This window comes from Larus michahellis, chromosome 8 (assembly GCF_964199755.1).
Source record: "Larus michahellis chromosome 8, bLarMic1.1, whole genome shotgun sequence".
In the NCBI taxonomy this organism is placed as follows: domain Eukaryota; kingdom Metazoa; phylum Chordata; class Aves; order Charadriiformes; family Laridae; genus Larus; species Larus michahellis.
Window position 1 is genome coordinate 26674685 of NC_133903.1, and position 24199 is coordinate 26698883.

General features: G+C 42.0%; 1 protein-coding gene across 2 annotated transcripts in view; it reads left to right on the forward strand.

The window, feature by feature from the left end:
* Positions 1-24199, forward strand: part of TEDC1 (tubulin epsilon and delta complex 1) — an 82966-nt gene that overhangs the window by 8962 nt on the left and 49805 nt on the right. Inside the window, exons 3-5 of one of the 2 annotated variants that reach the window (XM_074598406.1) lie at positions 787-989; positions 14665-14835; positions 21787-21885. In XM_074598406.1, coding sequence (XP_074454507.1) covers positions 787-989; positions 14665-14835; positions 21787-21885 — 473 coding nt within the window. The remainder of the gene's footprint in view (positions 1-786; positions 990-14664; positions 14836-21786; positions 21886-24199) is intronic. The other variant, XM_074598407.1, reaches the window with a different exon arrangement.

Consider the following 24199-nt stretch of genomic DNA (forward strand, 5'->3'; position numbering starts at 1 on the left):
AGTAGCTTTTTGAGCAGGACTTTCTTTTAAAACAACTGTTGGTTCTTCCCCAGTATGTATTACTTATCATTGTGCCCCCTAATTATGTTCTTTATTATAGTTTTAACTTAGTACAGAGCTGAGGCTTACTGGTTAGAACCCTTTTTAATAACAATTTTCTCTGTGTTTCCTCAGTATTTTACAGTTCTGTAGTGCCTGTCTAGTAGCTGTCACATAACATTTGCTGGTGTGAAGGAGTACAGATCAGAGCATTCCTGAGAATTAAATAGTCCATGTGGTCTGGTATGCAGCGTGGTATGCTGCATTATCTCTGCCTGCTCACTGGGCTCAGAGATTTGCAGCAGGCTGTAAAACTCCTATCTCTATATTCCAATTTCATTCAGGAGTAAAGTGACTCAGTGTTTACTAATTTATAGCATGTTTGGTGGCTCATAAAAAATGAATAGGTGAACTGGAGTCCTGTTATAGTGGGGAGGGCTATTTACCTTTTTTGCCTTTGTTAATCTCCCAGAGGCCATTACTGGTCTTGATCTTGACTTTGAATTTCTTCTTTTCCCTTAGCAGTGGTTCCTGTAGATCAGAATGGGTCAGCATAAGGAAGGCTTTTACCCTTTACCTCCTGTCCTTTATCAGTTGTTGATAAAGACTGTGGTCTCCACTGTCCTCCACTAATCATAGGCTTGTTTAAAAATCCTGAGCTCAGAGGAGGCAGCAGTTTCTGGAACTGAATGGGTAAATACATTGAGTAGTGCAGTGTGTTATTCTTCATTGTTTTCTTCTTTTCAGATAACCAAATTAGGTTTGTAAAATCAGCGCTGTGGTACCATGGCTATGGCAGGCCAGAACTCTATCGGCTCCCCTCCGACGGCTCAGCGGGTAGTCGGGAGCTGCTGCTGGCATTTTCCTGGCTATTGCACAGAGTCAGCCTCTTGGAGCAGCTTTTGGCTCGGAACAGAGTAAAGACTGGGGATGAAACCTCTGTGTGCACGGTGAGCATGTTTGTGTCATTCCATCTTCTCTGTCCGTAAGTAATGTTCTGTGACAGCAGCCGTGTTGCTGCTAGTGTGTAATGTGTGGTACCTCAGTGTATTTACAAATAAATACCTTAGTTCAGCTTTAAAAAAAACTTAAAGGGGCCAGCATCTGGGACCTGTTTTCTTTCCCTTCTCTAAATTTTCTGTGTGCAGGTGATCTGGGTTCCTTCTCTTTCTCAAACTCCCACCCCTTGCTTTTTATTTCCAATATAGGTGAGACCAGTGTGGAGGAGTGCAAGTAAGTAAATTTGATCTCTGTGCGTCTCACTTTTGTGCTTCCAGACTGTAGCATGGGTGGTGCTGCAGTGTGGGCAAACAGGTTTTCTGTGAATGCTGGCTATGTTGACATTGCATAGAGCAAGTAATCCTAAGGCAAATAGTTCTTTTTAAAAACACCAAGAGCTCAAATGGCAGCTACTGCTCTTGGGGTAACTAATGACCTTGTAGCCTCCTTGAGAGCACAGTGGGGTATGTTATTGTTTCCATCAGTAAAAAGATGTTAGCACATAGGAAGCCTGCTCTGAAGTAAGCTAAGGATAGCTGTATGTCTGCGTTAGCTGCAATATGTAAGTGATCAAAAGAAAAAAAAAAAAGGCAAAAACCCCCACAAAACCACAGTCTAATAATGTTTGGTAATACCGCTTTTAAATTCCATTCCTTGCATTTAAGAGCGCATGTGCATGTATAAACAGTTGCTCTGGAGGGCAGAGAAGCTCAGGAGAGATGTTGATGTTTTTTTCCATGTTTTATCTCATTTGTTGCAAATAAACTGTCCCTGCTCTTAACATAGCTGATAACATAGGCTGAATTGAAACTGATCAGTGCAATGCGTTAGTGTGGCCCAGGCCTCTCTGGATGGTTGTGAGTTTTAAGTCATTTTCATCTGGTCAGATGTTAATTACTGGTTAGTTTTGTTCAAAATTACAGGCTCATAGAATTCTCATTTTTTGGCAGAGGATGCTGTAGGTCAGAAACCCTACCTGCTGATATCTTGTAATGTCTAAGACCTCGTGGTCTTCATGGTCATGTATATGTGCTCCCCAACACTGTAGGATGCTTGGTTTTCTAGAAATTTTCTAGGAGACAGCAAAGCAGGAATGCGAGAGTTTGGAAAGCTTCCTTTTTGGAAGGAAAATACTTGTACAAATGGAAAACAGTTCAAAGGGAAGAGTCACCTTTGTAACAACATCATTAACAGTGTTTTGAGAAAACGGACCCCTCTTGCTAACTACAGCTGTTTGCTGCACAGAATAGGGAGCACAAGAGGCCATTCCTGGTGTATTGGGTGTGTGTGGTGGTGCCTGCCGGTGATGTGGAGGTTGCCTTGAGGCTTTAGGAAAAACATACTTCTGGAGAACATTTCACTTTAAACTTCTCTTTCTTGTTTTTCTTGTATGGTAGCAGATTATTTTTTGTGTCCGTAATTTCTATTACAAAAGAGCAATGAGTGAAGTGCAGCAGCGAGATGAATTCAGGAAATGGGGCAGCACCCGTGTTATTTTCTCGGAAGGTCTTAAGTTTTGCATTTGCCAAAAAGAGCTGAAAGAACTGTGGTAATACAATGTTATCTCTTACGGCCACACAGAGGCACACTAAGAAAATTACTGCTGTGCCTTTCACTGCAATTCTAACCTGCTCTACCTGTCTTTCTCAAAAAGCATGGAATACATATTTCATGTTTTTATCCAATAAAAAAAAACCAAAAAACAGTGTTTGGTAAGGTTTACAGGTCTGGATTTTACTTTCTTTTTTCAATAGGCCAGAGAAAAGTTTTATAGACTGGGAATTGGAGTTAGCATGTGTATGTAAAGCTCCTTGTATTAACAGCAGCGTTTCTTGTTTGGTGTTCATCTAGCAAGTTTTCATACTCCAATAAAAATAATGTTCATGGGAAAAATGATAGAATGTAGTTACAGCGGAGAATGTGTAAATAGTGTGTTTTGTGATTCTGCATCACAAGAAAGTTAAAAAGAATTGTGAGGGACAGGTTTTATCTTTTATTTGATCAACTAGGCATTACAAAACCATTAAATTCTACCAGTGAGACCCACCCAAATTAAGATTTATGGATGCACAGTTAAGGAGGTAATGGTGAGTGTGAAGGAGAAGGTAGATGGGTTACACACCTCATTTTGATTAAGTCATCAGTTCCTTGTAAATCACTCATGAAAGCCTGCTGTTTGTTGCATAAAAGTGTTATAGTTTTCTTATTGTTATATATTGTTACTTGATAGCTGTTGTTATTTTATGGGATACCTTCATGTGGCAGAGTCTCTTCATCAGTCAGACAGTGTTCAACAATATAGCCCCTAAAATCCTAGTAAGAAAGGAAAGTGGCGAGGGTGTCTGTCTGATGCCTGACATCTTGTGAGTTAAAGTACAACTTGAACAATTGAAGTGCTGGAATGTTGACTATGGGAATGTTAAATACCAGGCATTTGTGATACTTAAGCTGAAGTGTTGGAAGATGTGTAACAAATTATAAAGGCGTCGCTAAACATGCCAGAGATGTAACATGCCAGTTGTAACTCTCTTCTATTTAAGTAAATTGAAAGAAAAAAGTAAAAGAAGAGGGAAACAGCTTCACTAGAGGAAGATCTGTCTCGAAAAAGAAGTGCTCTTTAAAACAATTGAAATTCACAGCTGAGTAAGAGCTTAAAATCTTCCGCTGCGTGGAGTCATTTTTTTTTTTTAAATGATTATAAACAGTTGAAAATATTTTCCTGAAATGAAAATGTTGCAAAACAAAAATCCATGAAATAGTATTTGGTTCGGTGCACTGCTGAGATCTCTGCCAAAATCAGCAAAGCATGAAAACCAGTACTGACTGGTGAAGCACATCTGTTGGGCTACTGGTGAGAATAAATGTGAAGAAAATCCTTACCCTTTGTCTTCATCTAAAAAAACAGAGTCTCAAGAACTGTAGGCATAGCTGTTGTTCAAATTTTGACTGAAAAATGGACAGGATCTGTTGTATGAAGAAGAGAGAATGCAGCTAATCCCTAAATTAAGGGTACAATTGTGTTCTGACTATTCTTTCTAGCCGAAGTTTGAAACAAAGCCTACAGGCTGCTAAACTGCTGATAATATGCCAAATACCCAACATATCAAGGGCCAGTTAAATTAATTCCTTTCATTTAATTTCAGATTACCACTCTCTGGCCTTTTCTTCTTTGCAGTTCCTTAGCAACAGTTTTCTTCCCCTGCAAATTGAACACTTCCATCAGCTCTAAAGGATTTCAGGCTGGTTATTTATAGAGGGACAAGGGTATTCATGACACATGATGGACATGGAGCTCAACCGCTGCAAGGAATTCATAATCTTAAGATCCTGAGCCAGGGAAGGCTTCTACATGCTTAATTTTACATGCACTTACATCTTCAGAATTAAAAGTCAAGCAATTATAAACGAAACAGTGGTGAAAGCATGATGAAAGGGTTAAGGTGGTAGGAGGTAGTGCTTAATGTGGCTAATGTAATTAAAAAAAATAATCTTGAGGTAATTGTTGGTAAGGCCGGGTATGGTTGGTAGCCTAGAATGGTTATATGGGTTGCCTGCTTTTGTGTGCTAGTTAAGAAAATCCTTCAGGGCACCTTGTCTTGTGTGGCCTCCAGCTTGGCTTTTTGGAAGGGCGCTGCCTGCCTGCTGCGGGATGCCCAAGCGAGCAGGACTGGAGGAGCTGCTGCCCTCTCTAGCCTTCCACCCGTGGCTCTCTTCACAGAATCACAGACTGGCTGGGGTTGGAAGGGACCTCTGGAGATCACCCAGTCCAACCCCCTGCCAGAGCAGGGTCACCCAGAGCAGGTGGCACAGGAACGCGTCCAGGCGGGTTTGGAATGTCTCCAGAGACGGAGACTCCACCACCTCTCTGGGCAGCCTGTGCCAGGGCTCTGCCACCCTCAAAGGAAAGAAGTTCCTCCTCACATTGAGATGGAACTTCCTATGGTCAAGTTTGTGCCCGTTACCCCTTGTCCTGTCCCTGGGCACCACTGAGAAGAGCCTGGCCCCATCCTCCTGACACCCACCCTTTCAGTATTGATAAGCATGGATAAGATCCCCCCTCAGTCGTCTTTTCTCCAGACTGAAGAGACCCAAATCCCTCAGTCTTTCTTCATGAGAGAGGTGTTCCAGTCCCCTCATCATCTCTGTAGTCCTTTGATGTCCCTTCTCCAGCAGTTTCAGTATATGGACTTTATAAGTGGAAGGGGGGTGACGGTTAAACAAGCTGCCTGGAGCCTGTGCTGCTGAGCAGGGGAAAGAGGAGGGGAAAGAGGGGATCGATGGTGAATGTCAAATTCTGGTACCTGGCTGCCGCAGTGCCAGTCCCTTCTCTGAATTTAGTGTGCTGATCTGTCAGTAGGTTGGTGACTCCAGAAGCAGTGAGTGAAAGTTCAGACCTTTAGTAGTCACTAGTTCCATTAGATCTATAAAGACGTAAGTACAATCTGGATTGGGGGGTTCACACTGATTTACAGAAGTGTCTACTTGGGAATTCTTGCCTGTTGTTATTGCCTTAAAGCACTGGGTGATTAATTGGTGGACATTGTCTTCAAAGGCGTTTTATACCCCTTGTGGATTTCTGTCTCAAATATGCACCGCTGTGATGTCCATTTTAACATCCTTTCTGGTTTTGGTGATCATGTACATGCAGATTATTCTCAAGTGCCGTTCATCGATGCCTATTTACACATGAAAATCCTGGAGTACAAAACACATCTGAAAATGAGTGGGTGAAACACTGTACTTCACTGAGCCTGTAAGGCCGACCTGGGGAGTTCTCATATTCTCTCTCTCTCTCTCTGAGAAGCAGATAATTGTTTGATATAAACCTGCCTTTTTAGCACATTCGGTATTTGACTTAATAATTTTTGCCTTGCTTTTAAAATTTTAGCGATATCATCACAGCTTTCTCCAAATCTATGATGGTTTGTGCAGATAATAGCAGTACTCTGTGAGCGTGTATTCTCTCTGTTTCCAGGGAGGAATACTGCCTGTACTGGTATTATTTCTAGAGCTGAAATTAATCTATCTGTGCCCCGTAATTTAATTATGCATGGAGGCTGTTGAGTTTTTTTAGATGGCAGTAGTGATGTTATAGCCCTCATTATCACCAGGACATGTTGTACAAACACTGGTTCTTGGTTCCACTAATTCCCACTGCTTGCTTCTTGCCCTCTGAGTGAAATTGGACGCCCCTCCCCTTTTGGGAATTTACAGTAATCAACAAATAGAGCCATTATGGCTATTATAGTTGGAATTCATGCGTGTCTGTCTGGCATGCCAAAGTGAACTTTGTTTAATTACTTCTGGTGGGGAAAAATGAAACTAAACATGCCTTCTGACTCTTAGGTTTGCAATTTGATTAATCTTTTGTTTGTCACGGTCTAGCTTGGCTCGCTGGCTGCTTCCAATATAGCGTAAGGCTTATGCTTGGTCTAATCTTGTTGTTGAAATGCCTTGCTCTTATAGAAATGTTGAGAGTCACTGCTGTTCCATAAACCATGTTATTAGAGGAAAGTGTTAATGTATCAGCCAAGCTTGATGTTCCCCCCAGCAGAAAACCAGGAAAACTTTGGCACTAGTGTCAGTAAATATAAATTTTCTGGGGTTTTTCCCCTCTTCACCTATTCCAGAGGGGGTGGAGAATGGAATTTTATTAACCTATTGATTCTGACTCAGAAGCATAATTACTTTCCAGATCTTTATGGGCTATATTAGCCTGTCAGTGTTCATTTTTTGATTTCCCTCCCTTGTTCACTGCGCTTACACTTCTATTCTCTTTGTCCTCCTGTCTTCCTACTAACTCTCACCATTTATCTTTTTGCCCTTTTTTGCTACTGTTGTTGCCATACTCAGTAGCTGCCAAGGAATGCTTTTTAAAAAGCTGTCCCTGGAACCGAAACAGAAGGCGCAGGATCCCTAAAGTTTCTCCTGCAGGATTTCCCTCGCCTCATTTTTGGCAGCGAGGAGTGCTGCTTTGCCTGATGTGTTTGGGGGGGGTGCAGCACCCCTCCCCGCACCATCTCTGCTGGGGTAGCACCAGGGCCGGACCTCCAGAGCTCACTGGGCTCCTGTGGTCTATTAGCCTCTGCTGCCAGAAACTAAGGGAGAAAAAGGCTTGAATTGTGCTTTTCTGCCTTTTGCACTTTTTAAAGTTGCTTTTGGAATAGGTAACCATTAAACCCTGAAGTGTTAATTTTCATCTTTAGTTACTAATATTGCTTGTAGGCTAAAACATATTTTGTGGTCAGAGGTGATTAAATTAGGAATATGTTTTTGCCATACAAGAACTGGAGCACGTTTCACTTTGGACTCTTGAAATATACTTCTTTTGTGTGTGTGTTAAGGCACAAGTTACAGGTGACAGCTGAAATTGTCTCCCTGTCGTTCTGCATGTGCATATATATATGCTATTCCTTCTGATCTTTTGTGTGCTTTGGTTTTTTTTTTTCAATTCCATGCTTCGTAATTCGCATGGAACCTTTTTCCCAATGAAAAACAATTCCCTGTGGTGCACTGCTAAATGTGGGGTTAATAACATTTATTTTTGCCCAACACAGTGAATACATTTTTAAGAAGTTTTTTTTTTTTCTTTAGACAGCATGTCAAGGTAAAATGCTCTAAAAGAGGAGTCTGAAATGATCAGAAAGGCTTATAAGTTATTGAGACGCTGTTTCTCCAGTAATGCCTGAACCTGATGTTCCAGCTGATGTCTTCTGGATGGGGTTCTACCCACGGGCTCAAGTGTGAGTTTTCATGTGAGGAGAGGAAGATGGGGACTGGCACGCTAATAAGAAGGTTTAGCATGGTCATACTGATATTTTGTACTTGGAAATCCTGTGCAGGGAGGTCCTTCCCTGTCTGCTGGGGAAACCGAGGGATTTTTAAGATGTTCTATTGCCTCTCCTGCCCTCCAGTGGCAGGGAGCAGCTGGTACCTTTGGCACCTTCTGATTTATCTTTGCTCTGGGCCTTCTGATTTAAATGAGAACATCCTCTGCTTTTGATGTCCCACTTCAAGTGATCAGGGTTTAGCTGTCGTTGGAGGATCTTTTGAAAGCACTTCTCGTATGAAGACAGGCTGAGAGAGTTGGGGTTGTTCAGCCTGGAGAAGAGAAGGCTCCAGGGAGACCTTAGAGCCCCTTCCAGTACCTGAAGGGGGCTACAGGAAAGACAGAGGGGCTGTTTGCAAGGGCATATAGCGATAGAATGAGGGGCAATGGTTTGAAACTAGAGCAGGGTGGGTTTAGATGAGACATTAGGAAGAAGTTCTTTACACTGAGGGTGGTGAGACACTGGCCCAGGTTGCCCGGAGAGGTGGTGGAGGCCCCATCCCTGGAGACATTCAAGGCCAGGCTTGATGAGGCTCTGAGCAACGACATCTAGTTGAAGATGTCCCTGCTCACTGCAGGGGGGTTGGACTAGATGGCCTTTAGAGGTCCCTTCCAACCCAACACATTCTATCATTCTATGAAATAAAGTGCTTTTTTCCTCAGGAGGACAAAAGGAGCGTGCAAAGAAGGGCACGGCAGACCTTCTGTGTATGGCAGAGCTCTGCCTCTCCTCTCCTGGAGGGCAGTTACTGTTTGTTCTCCAGTTGGCCTCTTGCCTCCAGGTTTGCTGCTGATATAGCGTGCTGCATCTTTCTCTCTTCACTGCTTACCCCCAGCCCAGCAACTTGACACAGTGGAGCAAAATGGACGCAGGCAAGCTGGGCTGCAGCTGCAGGCGGAGGAAATGCAGTGCAAGGCACTATATGTATTGCATTTCTTGAGCCCTGCAACACGCGTTGATCTGTGAGTTAAGGTCCACCCTGCCACGGGTTTGGTTTTAGTATATTTGGTTTCCACATTTTGTCTGAATACATGATGTGGTGAGCTTTGGGATTTAAATGTTTTTGATGGAAGCAGTACCCTCGACCTTGCAGCTCCAAAGATGAAGTGCTGCTGCTGGGCTCTGTTAAAGGCATAGTGCTTTTGCTGTATTGCTGAGCTCTCAAGTAACCTCCTGAATGAGCGAGGAGGGGTGGGATAAGGGACTGACTTGCCCTAGTGCCTCAGGGCTGTGGCTACTGCCAGCCAGGCTTGTCTAAACAAGGCAGGGATGGGTAGGAGCTGTGTTCACATTTGCTGTCGTCCTTCAGCACCTTCTTTTTTTCACTTTTTGCCAATTGGATACTAGCAGAGCTCTCGGGAGTGCTGTTGTGAGTAGCAATTTTTACAAAAGGCAGTGAAATTCAAAAGCTAAAAGGCCTTGCGGAATCATAAGATTTTCCTCTTTTTAATTGCTGAATAGGCTATGAGCATAACTTCTATGTTGTGAGCACTAGTGTTTGTGGAAAACACATTCTTCTGTGCAATTTTCTGGATATTTAATTGGTATGTGCATCATGTGGGAGAGGGTTCTTACACCATCTATCTTTCTATGTGTGCATCTAATCTGGATCCTACCTTGTCTAGGAGGAAATCCAATTAGTGTTGTTGATGGTGCTGTTAATGAAAATAGTGTTGTCCCTTTCACATTCATCTGTTCAAATTGTTCCTTTTTGCATTTTACCCTCCTGCAGATAGATATATGGCTGTATTAATTAGGAAAGCATGTCTGATGCTGTTATTTCTGGCTATGGTGTTTAATTTTGAAAAAAAAAAATTACACTCTGTTTAAAGATCGGTAATTACACAGGTTAACATATGTTATGTCACATCAAAACCGTTGTCTGAATTATGAGCGGTTCAGAATGAGCCCTCAGTAAAAGCTGCAGAAGCACTTTATTAGCTTGATTTATGTGATTGCTTTCCCTTTCCTGAGTCCTGCAGCGAGGGATTTAGATACATTCTTTCCCACCTTTGTGATACCAGGCTGCATGCTTAGTGTAGGTAAGATTTGGGCAGTACGTGAGAGTACATAGTTTCTCTCTAGACCCAGATTAACTGACGTGAAAGTGAGCAGAGGGGTGGGAGCGTGCGTTAGTGGTTTTTACTGGCGGGTGCTTTATTTTGCTTTGCTCAAAGATTAATGTCAGGGAATTGACTTAATGCATATCCATGAGTTAAACGTGTTTATCCATGTTCCGGTAGGGCTGCTTGTCCACGGGAAGAGCAGCAAGCTGCTTGCTGGCCGTCCAAATACGGATGCAGAGAGCTGATCCTTGGAGAGATTTGGAAGATGTCCTGGGAAAAGCCACAGCGTGCTGGGGCTGAGCCGCTGATGGCTGGGGTCTGTTGTTTACCGACAGGTGGCAGCTCCTTGTTGCAAAAGAGCATCTCTCGGGGAACTATCCCTGCCATCGCCTTGCTTTTACAGCAATGCAGGCAGCACAGGCCTTTTCATTTCCTTTGTGTGTACAGGGCATAGTAAATTTATTAAGGTAAGAATTTATAAGCATTAAGATACCTACATGAATTGGGAAAGTACAGAAAGTGTAGAAGTGTGATGAAGTTGCACAACAAAGGGTTTTCTTTCCAGTACGGCTTGTGGCATATTGCAAGATCGCCACTGAATCTGCAAGGAATTTTGCTTTAAAACAATTTTTGGAGTTTGTTTAATTCAAAGTGTACGAACAGAGCAAGGTCAACTGCGTGCCAGGTCACTGAAATTCTCAAATGGAGCAAGTAGTGCAAAAAATGCTCCCTTCTCACATGTCTACAAACACAAGGATGCTTATGTTGTTCTTTGATAAACTATTTATATGATGACGTACTTGTTTAATTTATCTCCATCCATTGTTGGTAGAACTGCGCTTCGATTTTCAGGAACATGGGATTGCTTTGTATTTCAAGCCAAAAAGAAAAGCTTTATTTCTGTTTTAAAAGTTGAAACTTCTTAATCTTTAATTTCTCTCTAAGCAAGTGGCATGCAAGTTGTTTGCTCAGATGTATGGAACGTGAATGAAAATTGATATATCACCATGCCTTTTTTCACACTGCTTTCTCCCACCCTTTATTCTTTTCCTCTGAGTACTTTTAAGTACTTTTATATTGAATGTCTTTTTTCAGTTCAGTGTGTTTCGTGAATCTGACTTGTCTGCTCAGAGCACTTGTGGCAGGAGAACTGTGTTGGCTTTTTTTTGCGCTTCCTGCATTGTCTAACCACAAATACATTCACACATTTTGAGAACGATCTGGCATCTTTTTTCGTAACAATAGGACTTGAAATAGCCTGGGGATAAATGTTTAGAGCAAAAAACATGTGGTGTTGGAGGCTGAATTCTAGGCTGCCTTGCAGAAATTTTAAATATGTGCTCTTAGGACATCAACTGTGTTTAGCTCTGACTAAGCCAGAGATACATTTATAAGCTTGGGGTAGGTTCTGTAGTTTGTGAGCTACCTTAGTTGGGATGGTGATGCGTGGTGTCCTGGAATGTGTATTTATTATGGGGCGTAGCTCGTTATTTGCCTGGATCTTTTACCACAGGAGAGCTGGGTTTAAGTTCTGCCTAAGTGCAGGCAGGCTGATAGCTCTGGAATTGGCACAAAGAGAGTTCATGTAAATATATGCACGTCACCTTCATCAGGGTTGTGCTTACTTTTCTGAGCCTTGCCAATAAATGGATATTGAGATCTTCTAACAGCAATACTGTCCGCTTTTAGGGCAGAAAGGCTCATTTGGGGTGAGTGACAGTGGGAGTGGAATTGAGGGGCTTCATTCTAGCTTCTGCTTAAGTTATGCTGATAACAGATGCTCTGTCGAGTCCACATCGTCCAGTTTGTCAAGACTAGCTCCGATATCACCAGTGCAATGGGAAGAGACTCTGACACTGCAATGAGGGTATCACTACGTGTTGATGTGGCTTTTGTACTGCAAGCCTCTGGCATTGTTCTGTGGCTGGAGTCCATGCGCCTCCCTTCTCAGAATCAGAGAGAACCATTAATTGCAGCAAACAGCTTACAAGCAAGAAGCTTTTCTGGTAAGTGGCTATGAAATTATCTCTTCCAGAGCTGGTGTGGAGCATTCCAAGCGCGAGGAGGCCATTGAGAGCCCTAGGTAGTTGTTTTGGCTGCTCTCTTTATGACTTCGACTAAATAACATGCACTTCTGTATCTCAGAAGTGAATGTAGGTGTGTACCCATATTGCTGTATAGATTAGATAAATTCACAGTGATATTTAAAGCAAAGGCTGTAGCTTGGGCTGGTATTTTAGTGATTTTTCTCCCACTGGGAGAGCAGTAAATAGTCTTAGATTGTAAAGATGGGACTAGAAATTGAGGTCACAGTATAACATGTAAGACCTTTTATTTTTTTACCTTGTTTACTTTATGCCAGGCTAAGTATTTCGTAGCAAAAGTAAATTTTTTGTGCAGTTTGTGAAATAAATAATAGAGAGATCCTGTTTAAAAAATGCATTGGCTGGCTTCCTTATTTTAATATTAATAAGGCAGGTTTCTACAATAAAATTAGCTCTGCATGGTGTTTGTCACTGTACTGCCAAAGCAATCGAGTCTAATGCCGTTCCCTCCTGAAATGAATCCCCAGGAGAGCAGTATTTGTGCTGTTCTGAACCCTCTAACCAGGGAAGTTGGAATTGAACTGTAAATTATGGAAAATGCAGATTTTAATCTGGGAGTCCCAGGTCTGTCTTTGGCCTTGCAGCTTTCTGGCTGTTTACGTGAAGTGTTTTAATGTTGTTTACACATGCGTTTTCTCTGCTGTAGTGACTAATATCCAATTGCTTGGCTCATCGTGCTTTATGGACAACTTGGCAATCGTATCTTTACAGTTTCATAGTCCAGAAAGCTCTCCTGCTGGGGGCAAGGCAATCTGAACCATGAAGGTGCTTAGCTAGGACTGCAGCGCCCTAGGACACGGTGGCATTTGATCTAGGGACACGGTGCTGGAGGCATCTGAGGAAAAAGAGTGACATTGCACTTGGCATCAAGGAGATATTGTCTTTTTTATTTTAAAGATGGATCTGTGCCTTTAAAAGGAAAAGCCCTTTACCAGCCCTGCGCCCCTGTGATTTATAGCTTGCATTTATCTGAGCCACAGAGCAAAGGGAAAAAAACTTTTAATCTCGATACCTTTTGTTATGTGACCAGAACAGCATTTTTGTGCTTATAAACAGTATGAACACTCATTCTATTAGAGGTCCTGTCAACTGAGGTGATATTTAGGTTAAAACAAGCACTAGGGGGTTATTTGATCACGGTTATAGATACACCTCAGCTGAAATCTGCATTTAAGGCAAGATTAAGCTCTCTTCGTCTTACAGTTTGCATTTTTAGTTTAGGATCCAAATTGAAATTACATTCAAGCTTTGCCTGCCAACTGAAATCTTTATAAAATTTTATTGAACATGGAAGTCTGTGAAGCAGGGAAGCACATATGTTTAAATACCATCAAGGTCCATGCATGGGTCCAAATATCTGCTTAAGTGTTTTCTTGAAAACAGTAGTGTTTGAAGTAGGCTTTTTATATTTCTACTTTAAAGAAATGTCTTGAGAATCCAACAACTGAAGGACACTTTTAGCTGGCGAACCTGCGTTCTGAATATCGAGGCCTTTGCGGTTCTGTGTTATTTCTACTTCTTATGATATGCTGTAGTAAAAAATGGGGAATTACGGACTGTGTTTATTGTATGTACTTTCTATAGGCTGTATGAAGGTGACAGCTCAGCCTTACTTTAAGTGACGTTACTGGCATCATAAGTAAAACAACCCGTGTCTTCCTCCCTTTTTAATTTGCAATCTGCAGGAGTCTTAGCTGAAAATGGAGAGAGAGATCCGTTGTAAATGTGAATGATCTCTTTGTGCAAGAGGCTGGGGAGGCAGAATTCCCTCCTTGTTCCTTGCAAAAGAGACAGGACAGAAATGTCTGTCTTGCTTTATACCATTAGCCAAGGAGAAATTTCATCCAGAAGATGAAGGTGGTACTTGTTGGGGTTTTTTTGTGGGTTTTTTGTGTTTTTTTTTTTTTTTTTTCCTGCGGCAGAAGGAAAGTGGGACAGGATGAACAAAAGGAAACTTTTAGCTTCTCCCTTCTTTCCCAATTGCTCTAGAGAAAGGCAAAACAAGGGAAGACAGGTGGTGCAACTGTAGCTGGGAGCGGCTCTGTGGACTCCTGGCCAATGTCAGCTGAATGATTGTTTCTTTTCCTCTATCCTGCAAGAAGGGAAATGCTGGATGGAGAAAAGAAAATATCTGAGTAAGCACAGGCCCACAGTTTTGTCTCTATATAAGGCATTGATTTACAAAACGGGGTCACCAAATACAGCTTGCAGCACTTTTGGGAAGATGCTGGAGGTGCTAAGTCTGTTTTTTATGTTCTTTGGCTTATTAGAATCTAGTCAAAACGTGATTCCCCTCACCCCCACCCCCATCTGGGTAAAGAACATGCTTGCTGTGTCAGGAACACTGTGTCTTCCTGGGTATGGAAAATGAAAGACAGGAGAGGAGAGAGCTCAGCACGTCATAGCTGAGAAGCTGATATTTGTTCCAGACTTCCGTACTTGTTTAGGCTGTTCCCAGCCCTGTATTCTAAAAGATTACAATTTCTTTCTACTGCTGGAACTTCCTTCCTTTTTTGGGCATTTTTTTCCTCTTTGGCCTATTTGCCTTGTATGTTCTTCATTGCTGAATGATTTGAAAGTGCTGAAGCTAACTGAAAACATTTTGCTGTTCGGTTCTGCTTTTAGTGTGAAGATGCTCTGCCTAACAGCCAGAAAAGCACAACTGAAATGGCACCTGAATATGCGCTAGGAGACAGAATAGATGTTCGATACCTTCAGTGGCTAAATGGGAGGCTAAGGTTCCAGTGGCGGAGTTTGCATGCTCAGCACCAAGAGCAATGCAAAATTTTGCACAAGGTAAATGATTCTTCTAACTCAGTATGGCATTGTTTATTATTTAAAAGCCTTGTCAGCTAGTGCTAAATGTACAAATTATTCTTGTTTGCTAGTTCTGCATTTTCTGTAGGTAAGGGTGAATTACTCTAAATAGATACCCCCACCTTTCCCCAGCGGGGCAGAACCATGAGAAAATAAAGTATGCACAGTGTTCGTAAGGGTATAATTGTTGTATAAAAGTCTCTCTTGCAGGTTGACACATTAGTCACTTCTGCAACCATATGCTGTCTCCATTTTTCTCAGAAAACGTCCAGTAGAAGCAACACAGAGCATGCTGGTCCCACAGATAAGAAGTAGTGATTCAGAATTATAAGCTCTTGGAAATGTGGATTCAAAATATTGAACATGGATGTTGGAAGTAATAGCAGCAAAATAAAATGCAGTTTCCCTTTCTGAAGTACTAGGGAACATCTGAGCAGAACACAAAATCTACCTGCTTTTACATCAGGAATCAATAGCGGTCTCTCTATTGCTAAGATTCCAGTTCTGTTCCCATTTATGAACAATGTTAACATGCCTGTCTGAAAATCACAGACATCTGGGAGCATCATGTCTGCATAGGATGGAAACAGCCTGCAGTCCCAAAGTTGATAGTGGCAGTGACTGCAGAGACAAATTTAAAAAAAAAAATGGTTCTAAAGATAGTCCTAAAAGTTATTCAGAAATAGGCCCTCTTTCTCCATTCATATCTCTTCAGGTAACTTGTATGGAACCTCTTGGTATTGTACCCAGAACCTTCACAGAAAACCTTTTGAGACTAAGAACAGTTTTGAGAAATTTCTCCTCAAAGAGCAACATTTATCAGAAAGTTGTCAGAATCGGAACAAGAGGGTTTTGAATGAAGATGTCTTCTTGGTTTTAATCCCATGTCTGACAGAGCAATGCTGAAAACTGTAATGAGGTTACATTTTGCTCTTTACATGAATTGATTGCTAGGGAAGATGCCTGATTGACAGCCCTAGGGAAAAATCAGGTGCTGTGTGTGCAGCATCTAAAATAACTTTTTTGCTTCTCATTGCCTGCTGTGAATGTGCTTTCCTGATCTGGGAACTAAGACAGCAATTCACCATAAGTGCAGGTGCGGTCCTCGGCTTTTGCGCTGAGATTACACACAGTGATGCTATTGGGAGAGGTGGCTTAGTGATATAAAACTCAAATGAAATGATTGGCATCTTCTCCCCTTGATAAGCTACCTCTATTTAAGGTATGCTGATTTTTATAGTAGGTGAAGCAAATATCTTCGTATCTCATCATCAGTTCTCTGATTTATGTAGTACTTGGCAGTAACAAATCATTAGGCAGCTTCAATACCTCAGCTTGCGGTTAATGAGACCAAGGAAGAATTAAGAGCAGGTCGAACCTGGGCCCTCGTGTACAAACATAGACACTCTCAGTGGTCCAGGTCAGGCACTGAAAGGATGAAGAGATGTGCTGCTTGGGCAACATGCTAAACTTGTTGACAGGGGAGATTATGACCCCCTGTGGAGACTGTACTTTGAAATAAACTTGGACTTCTTTTCCCCCCCGTGGTTGTCCGAGGAAAAATGTTTGCTAAAGTTATGATTGTTACAGTCAGACAAATACAAGACACGGGTTATGCTGCAGTTCCCTGGACCACGATTTCCAGAATCTGGAAGAATAAGCAGGAGGAAGAATGTTTCTCTGTTCATCCAGTTTCCCAAAGCTACCATTACTATCTTCTCCAACTGTCATAGCTGGACAAAATTGAAAGCGGTAAGCAGTGCTGGTGATGACACTGGCCCAGGTTGCCCAGAGAGGTGGTGGAGGCCCCATCCCTGGAGACATTCAAGGCCAGGCTTGATGAGGCTCTGAGCAACCTGATCTAGTTGAAGATGTCCCTGCTCACTGCAGGGGGGTTGGACTAGATGGCCTTTAAAGGTGCTGTCCAACCCAATACATTCTGTGATTCTGACTATGCTCTGCAGTGTATGTAGAGGGCTGCCATCATCAATATGATACATAGGAGGATAGATTGGAGCCCCAGCTCCCGCATATATGATCACACATTGATATTATACATACTCAAATACATATGTGCAACTGTAGGAGTTCTGTTCAGAGCTGTAATAAAGTGCAGTGCTCTGATTTATATTTTAGCCTGAATTAAAGGCAGGAAAATTGAAAGGCAAAAGTGACTTTGGAAGGGACTTCATTACAGTGCCACATTAATGTTAACATTTACAGTAACACAAAATATAACATACTTATACAACTTAACAGCTGCATAAACAATAATTGGTATTTCCTGACTCTTTATAGAGAAATTGTGGCTGTGCTGGTGCATTAATTTTAAAACTTTTAAACCAGTCTGCTACGTGTTAGAAGACCGAGCTGACCCAATATGACCTCTATACAAGCTGCTGCTTTTCTCATATAAACCACAAACACAGTATGCAAGAGGCTAATGAGTGTTATGTTTTTTAATTATGTTGACAGATTTACAGAGGGTTTTCTCTACAAAATGATAATTATGGCTTTTATTCTCTCTGTTTAATAACTTAACAGGTTATGTATCTCAACTGCGGAACAGTCTTATTTACTGCTGATCACGAGCTATAATTTTTGCCAAGTAGCGGCGACACTTCCACAGATTTCGTTCTGTGACTCACACGGGCTCTAAAATACCATATTCTCTATTGGGGGCTTTCTGAGAAAAAAGCATCACACTTGAAAAATATGTTCTTATTCAGGCGATGACTGCTTTTCCACTCTGTATTTTTTAAGTTATGGATATTGCTACTGGAAGTAAGAATTGTACGTAGAAGATCCAGCAAGAGGCTACCCAGATAGTCAAGGACTAGCTGAGTTGGGCATGACCTCCAAGAAGAGGTTGAGGGAGTTGGGCTTGTTTGTTCTGGTGGAGAGGAGGCTGAGGAGGAGGTTACCTAATGGCTGCCTTCAGCGATTTGGTGGGTGGTTACAAAGATGGTTCCATCGTCTTCGCAGCAGTAGCAGAAGACAAAGGGGAAGGAGCCACTGATGATAGTGTGGAAGGTTCAGGTGTATTAGAAAAAGCTTCTCTGGGATGATGGGTAGCATTGGAGCAGGTCACCAGAGACGCTGAATGGTTTCCATCCTCAGAGGTTTCCAAGACTCACAAAGTGATGTTGGCAATAGTCCTGGTTAGAGCAGGAGGTAGGACTTAGGACCTCCAAAGGTCTTTTCAATTTCTATGATTTTGTGGAAAAAATTCTGAATCACTTGGGTGATCAGGGACATGTACCTTCAGGTTACAAGTGATGACTCATGTCTTAATGAAATAGTACTGTACTGCCTGAAGAAAGGGAAAGGGAGCAGTAGGAGGGAAATATGAGGGGGAAACAGGCAAAAATTAATGGCTTTTCTTTCTCCAAAGCACACAACTGATAACTTAAAGTGATTGGGCTTCAAGGGCTACCAAGATGATTCGGGGACTGGAACATCTCTTTTATGAAGAAAGGCTGAGGGATTTGGGTCTCTTCAGTCTGCAAAAAAGATCACTGAGGGGGGATCTTATCAATGCTTACCAATACGTAAAGGGTGGGTGTCAGGAGGCTCTTCTCAGTGGTGTCCAGGGACAGGACAAGGGATAACGGGCACAAACTTGACCATAGGAAATTCCATCTCAATGTGAGGAGGAACTCCTTTCCTTTGAGGGTGGCAGAGCCCTGGCACAGGCTGCCCAGAGAGGTGGTGGAGTCTCCGTCTCTGGAGACATTCCAAACCCGCCTGGACGCATTCCTGTGCCACCTGCTCTGGGTGACCCTGCTCTGGCAGGGGGTTGGACTGGATGATCTCCAGAGGTCCCTTCCAACCCCTGCCATTCTGTGAGTCTGTGATTGCTGGTGTCCCTATCTACCCTGTCCTGCCCACAGCCACTTCAGGTTGATAGTATGAAGTTCTGCAGTAACCAGTGTAGGTTACTGGAGAGAGAAGCCTCTCTGGAGCTGCAGCCAGTCGTGTTGGGAATTGCTTGTTAGGTGGCCTAACTGGCTGTTCTCTTTGCTAGCTCTTCTGATGAGCTGCTTTTCAGCAACTTCAGCTCCCAGAAGGCATGTTGAAGCTTACACATGTCCTGCTGTAGGAGGAAAAACTTCCTCAGGGAAATCTTAACTTCTCTGTTGCTGAGGAATTTTGCAGCCTGAGGCTATGAGCTGTTGAATAATATTATAATGGCTTCTCAACACGGACAGGTTGGCCTGCTTTGAAAGTATAATATAGTAACACCATTATAATTCCCTCGAAATTCTCAGTGGTACATATTTACCTGGTATACCTTCAAATATATGGAAGCGTGAAGGATAAATTACTGTGTTAAGACACACCCTCTTGGTTCTTTCTGTTCAGTTTCTTCCTCTTTCTGTCAAGTGCCAGAGGAATATCTGTCTGCCTGGTTTTTGATCCCTCTTGAATTCATAGGGGAGAGGAGCTGGTTTTAGTTAGGCTTTGAATTACCGCTTTGACTTAAAAAATGTGAATGAGAAACCTTGCATGGTTTCAGAAAAACAGGTGGGAACCTAAGTGGATTAAAACCGGCATTGTTTTTTGGGCCTGTTAAATGCACTCTGCCACTATCAGCCTGTGAAAAGAAATAGCGGAATAAGTGAGTTTCTGCAAAACCGATGGATTTCCCGTGGGTGTTTTCAGCTGCCCTCCATCCACTAAAGACTAGGACAGAAATCACACCTGAAACACAGGAAAGGTTGGATTGGGTTCAGAGGTGAATTCTGTTAAGCAGGTGAACATACGATTATGGATATGCGTATAAGTTCGTAGGACTAAAATTATGTTAAGTTGGAGTCTTCATGATAGACGAGGAGTTTAACATAATTGGCAGTATCAGATCATGGTGAAATGACAATAATGGCTGTAATATGCTGGGAGACTGTAATAGGAGGTGTTTTATTCTGTCAGTAAGAATGCAGAGCAGCCCTGGGAAATACCTCCTATGAACGGAATGGTTTCTTGTGCCTCTTCTAAGACAATCAATATGAAATAAGGTATTATTACAGCGCGTTGGTTGTATCTATATATCTGATGTTGTAGTAACAGAGTAAAGGGACAAGGACAAAGTCTTGATCTCTGAATAACAGAGGGCAGAGACTGGTGCTGGGTGATTACCCCATTGTCAGTAATTGATGAGTGAGCTAAACTACAATTGTTAGATTCATCTGTATCTTGGCATGAAGAATCTATCACGTTACTCTGTAAATTACTACATTGGTTAATTACATCTTTTTTTTTTTTTTTTTTGGTCTTGAGATATTTGGTTTGAAAAATCTTTGGTTTTTTTCCTGAAGTGAATTTGCCACTAGATCTCAGTAGGCAGTCTTTAATGCAGTAGAAGTTTTTCCTCTAGTGCAGGTGTGAGTGAACTAGGAACCTTTTCATCTTCTCTTAGGTGAATTAGACAGGCTGAGCTCCCTTGCAGGGTGCCTAAGCGTTTAGGAATTGGTACTGGGAGCTCCCCAGAAGTGATGCTTTGTGGGTGCTGTGCCTGTACTCTCACGCAAAGGTTGGTGTAAGGTTAAATGAGACCTGCCACCTCCTCAGTCCATCTTGGGGCCGTTCACAACAGCTGCACATGCTCTGTCTCTCCCTGGCTCACCTGCTGCTTTTACTTTCATACTGTTTTCCTCCTTAAGCCTTCTCTCATCTTCGGTATGTTGTGGTTATCAGTAACAGATTGTAAAAGCAAAAATACAAATGCTGGATTATTCCAGTTACAAATGCTGGATTATTCCAATACCCATCTAGTCTGGTCTCAGGGGAACACCTTATTCCTCTATTGTTACAGCTTTAGAGTATTTGTTTTGAGCTTAAGCTGGTGATGCTGCCGCAACATTCTTTTGAAGACGGGCTGAAATGCATCGCTGGTGCTGGAGGCCCAAAGGTTTGGCATCCAGAGTTACACAAGAATGCAGCAGGGAGAGGAGAGGCAAGTAGAAAGGAAGAACATTGTGTGGGGAGGTGCTTTTTTATTTTTAAACTCACATAGCTCTGCACATGTGACAGATGGTTGTCACCAGAAGTGAGTTTTGGGAAAGGAACGCTAAAATATTCTGAAGTTTCAGGGAAGGGTTGATAATTACCCAGTGCCTGTCAAGTTTAAAATAGTTGTCAATACCCAAGTGTATGATAAAGTTCATATTAGAATAAAGGAAGAAAAGCAGGAAACATTCTCTGTCTTCTGGCAGAAATATTAATGAAATATGAGCGATTGTCTGACAAATGTGCACTGCTATCTTGTTTGGCAGCTGCAGTTATTACAGTAACAAAGGGATCAGCTCTGAATAGGAGGAATTGCTTTTTATTGTTCCCTTGACTAACTTGGGAAGCTTCTTCGCCAAGTAATTGATGATACCATCACCAGCACAGCTGGGACAAGGTCCCAGTAAGCAAAAGGCAACAATATATAGCAGCAAAAGAGAAACTTACTGTGACTGGGTAGCATTTTCTGCTTTAAAAGAAGAGATCAAAAATTGTGCTGAGGGTATCCTTTACCTCTGTTAAGACTTCTGCTATCTGTGTAAATGTTTTTTCCTTTCGTGGTATGCACAAGAGAGTGTGTAGTGTAAGGAAAAAGGCACTAAGACAGGATGAAGAGAGAAATCTTTCAGTTTTACTGTGACGGCAGCAGTAGCAATTCCTGCATGTGGTTCTGGTAGCACTGGCAGATGGACCATTTTGTGAGATGATTGTGCTGAGTGATCATCATTTCCTGCAGGCTGTTTTAAAAAGGTCTGTTTTGGTGGTAGTAGTTACACTTGTGCTTGTCCATTGGGAATGGGCTTGTAACCGCTGGTTCACATCACCATTTCAATCCACGCAGCCATTTAGAGGGTAGCTAATGATGCTGTTAATGATCTGGCCCTTGTACTGACAAATATCTTTTAATTTAATCTATTCCAGATCCATTTATTCACTAGTGGCTCTCATATGGACCAGATCCTTGGCCATTTTTCTGCCACAGAAACGGATCTCGTTAGGCAACCGGAGAACTACAAGCAGGTAATGCTTCAGCTGTAATTCTTGGATGCATAGTATGCTTTACACAAACATTGCTCAGCAGCTGCACACCATGCAACATGTTTTTAACTTGGTTTCTAACAGAAATAAGGGCTTCTATTTTGAATTGTCAGTTTCCTCACTTATAACTTGTATTCAACAAATGGTTTCTTCCAGTTTGATAAAACATAGATGCAAAGGTATTAGGCTAAATTTTGTTAAAAACTGGTAGTCAGGGAGTGGGGAGACACTTGACTGAAAGTGCCACTGAAGAAAAGGCTTGTAGACTAAAACATTCTAGATGGGTTGGCTGACTGCTGTTGTACACTACCAGTAAGCACATCTGGGCCAGGCAGGCAGAGTGTCTGCCTGTGACCTTGCCTGAGTGGGTTGACAGTGAGAACGTGGAGAGATCTGATTCATCTCTCCAGGGGAACCAAAGCACATCTGATGCTAGCATTCACTAGTTCCAGAAATTGTACGAGTTGACTACCTTTTTGGATGGTAGTAAGGGACTTTATTTTTGAGAAGTATTTTAGAAGCATAGAATGGTTGAGGTTGGAAGAGACCTCTGGAGGTCATCTGGTCCAACCCCCCTGCTCAAGCAGAGTCACCTAGAGCAGGCTGCCCATGACCATGGCCAGATAGTTTGCTTTTTTTTAACATCTCCAAGGATGGAGACTCCACAGCTTCTCTGGGTGATCTGCTTCATGCTCAGTCATTCTCACAGTAAAATAGTGTTTCCTTATGTGTTCAGACAGAATGTCCAAGGACACAACATTTTTCCTACTGTACTGTTTTAGCCTTAATTATATATTTCTGCTGCTCTCAAATACTCAGTTTTCATAGACGTTTCAGTTTATTATTTGAACTAGTACAATTCACATGTTTTAATGTAATATAATACATTTGTTTTACAAATCAGTTTGTAAAGTTTCATTCTACTTGAAACTGAAACAAGATTGAAATTTTAAGCTCAGCCCTAACAAAGTCAATATTTGGCAAATTTCTGCAGTCTATCCAAATCTGTTTACTCAAAGAAGATATTCTTTCTGCTGCTACCTTAAGAACAGAAGTGGTCGTTGTAAATACCGCGTACAAAGATATTCAGAAAAATAGATTTGAAGGTGGGAGATAGTCTTATGTTCAAAACCCCAAAAGTAAAGTGCATGTTAATCTTTCATTACTGAGCATTCCTTGGAGGATCGGCTTACGTCCAGTCTCTTGATAAGGTTCAGCTGTTTAGAACATTTTCCTGGAAAAAGCATTGTTTTTCTAGAGCACATGGCTAAGTCAGCTTGAGGTTTTTTTTTTTTTCCATTTCTGCTTCACAGTCCCTCTCCTATGGTTTGCTCAGCAGCTCGGAACACACAGCAGCAGAGTCCTCTGAAGCCTGTACTTTATAGTCTTCCAGAGCTTAGCAAATGTCCAGAAAGGTCTGCTGGGCTGGTACTAGAAACTTCCAGGGGTGTAGAAAGACTTTCCAACTATCTTTTTCCAAAGCCTTACCCTGAATATGTCACTGATCTGTTACAGTAAAGTCTAATGATACTCTACCATAGTCTATTTGGATTTGACTGTGCTATTAATGAATCATTCCAGGAGTTTTCTTTCTTGAGCGCTGTCTGGTTCGGGTGTGCTGTTCAGCGGAGGCTCAGGATAAAATTGAAAGAATCTTTTTGTATTTTAAACATTGTGGTTAGGTAAAGTGCTATAGTAAAGAAGGCTTAGTGGGCAGCTATGTTGCTTAGTTAAAATCTGCGGAGGCTTCGTTCCACCTTTTCCAGGCTTAAACAGCAAATAGATGAAACAAGGGACACCCCTCCAAAACAAGGGTGATCACTGACACAGGCAGGGTGGCAGAAGATGTTTTCTTCAAATAAACTGTGGGTGGCCGTGGTCTCCGTCTCCAGTTTCTGGGCTCTAACAGGTGCAATCCCAAACAGGCTCCAGTGCATAAGAAAGTTATTTTCTTATGTCACGTGCTGCTTGGACTGCTCCGAAATTGGAATTGTTTGTCAGCATAATCAGCTTTGAAATTCTTAACCTCCTGAAACTCTTCAAGAAAAGGGGTTCCTCTAAGCCGCTCTCTTGTGCCCAATTCTAAAATAAACAGGAAAAATTGCAGGAAATCATCACAACTCTTTAGTATACATATTTTCGAGAGATTTAAAATTCTTATTGTCATCATTTGAGCCATCTTTGTAGTTTTTGTCTCCCTTCATCCTTATTTTCCAAAAGCAACTTCCAGAAGTCATACGCTCAGTATGTATGAAGAACCTGGTATAATGAGGTGGTATGGACTTGAAAAGGCAAG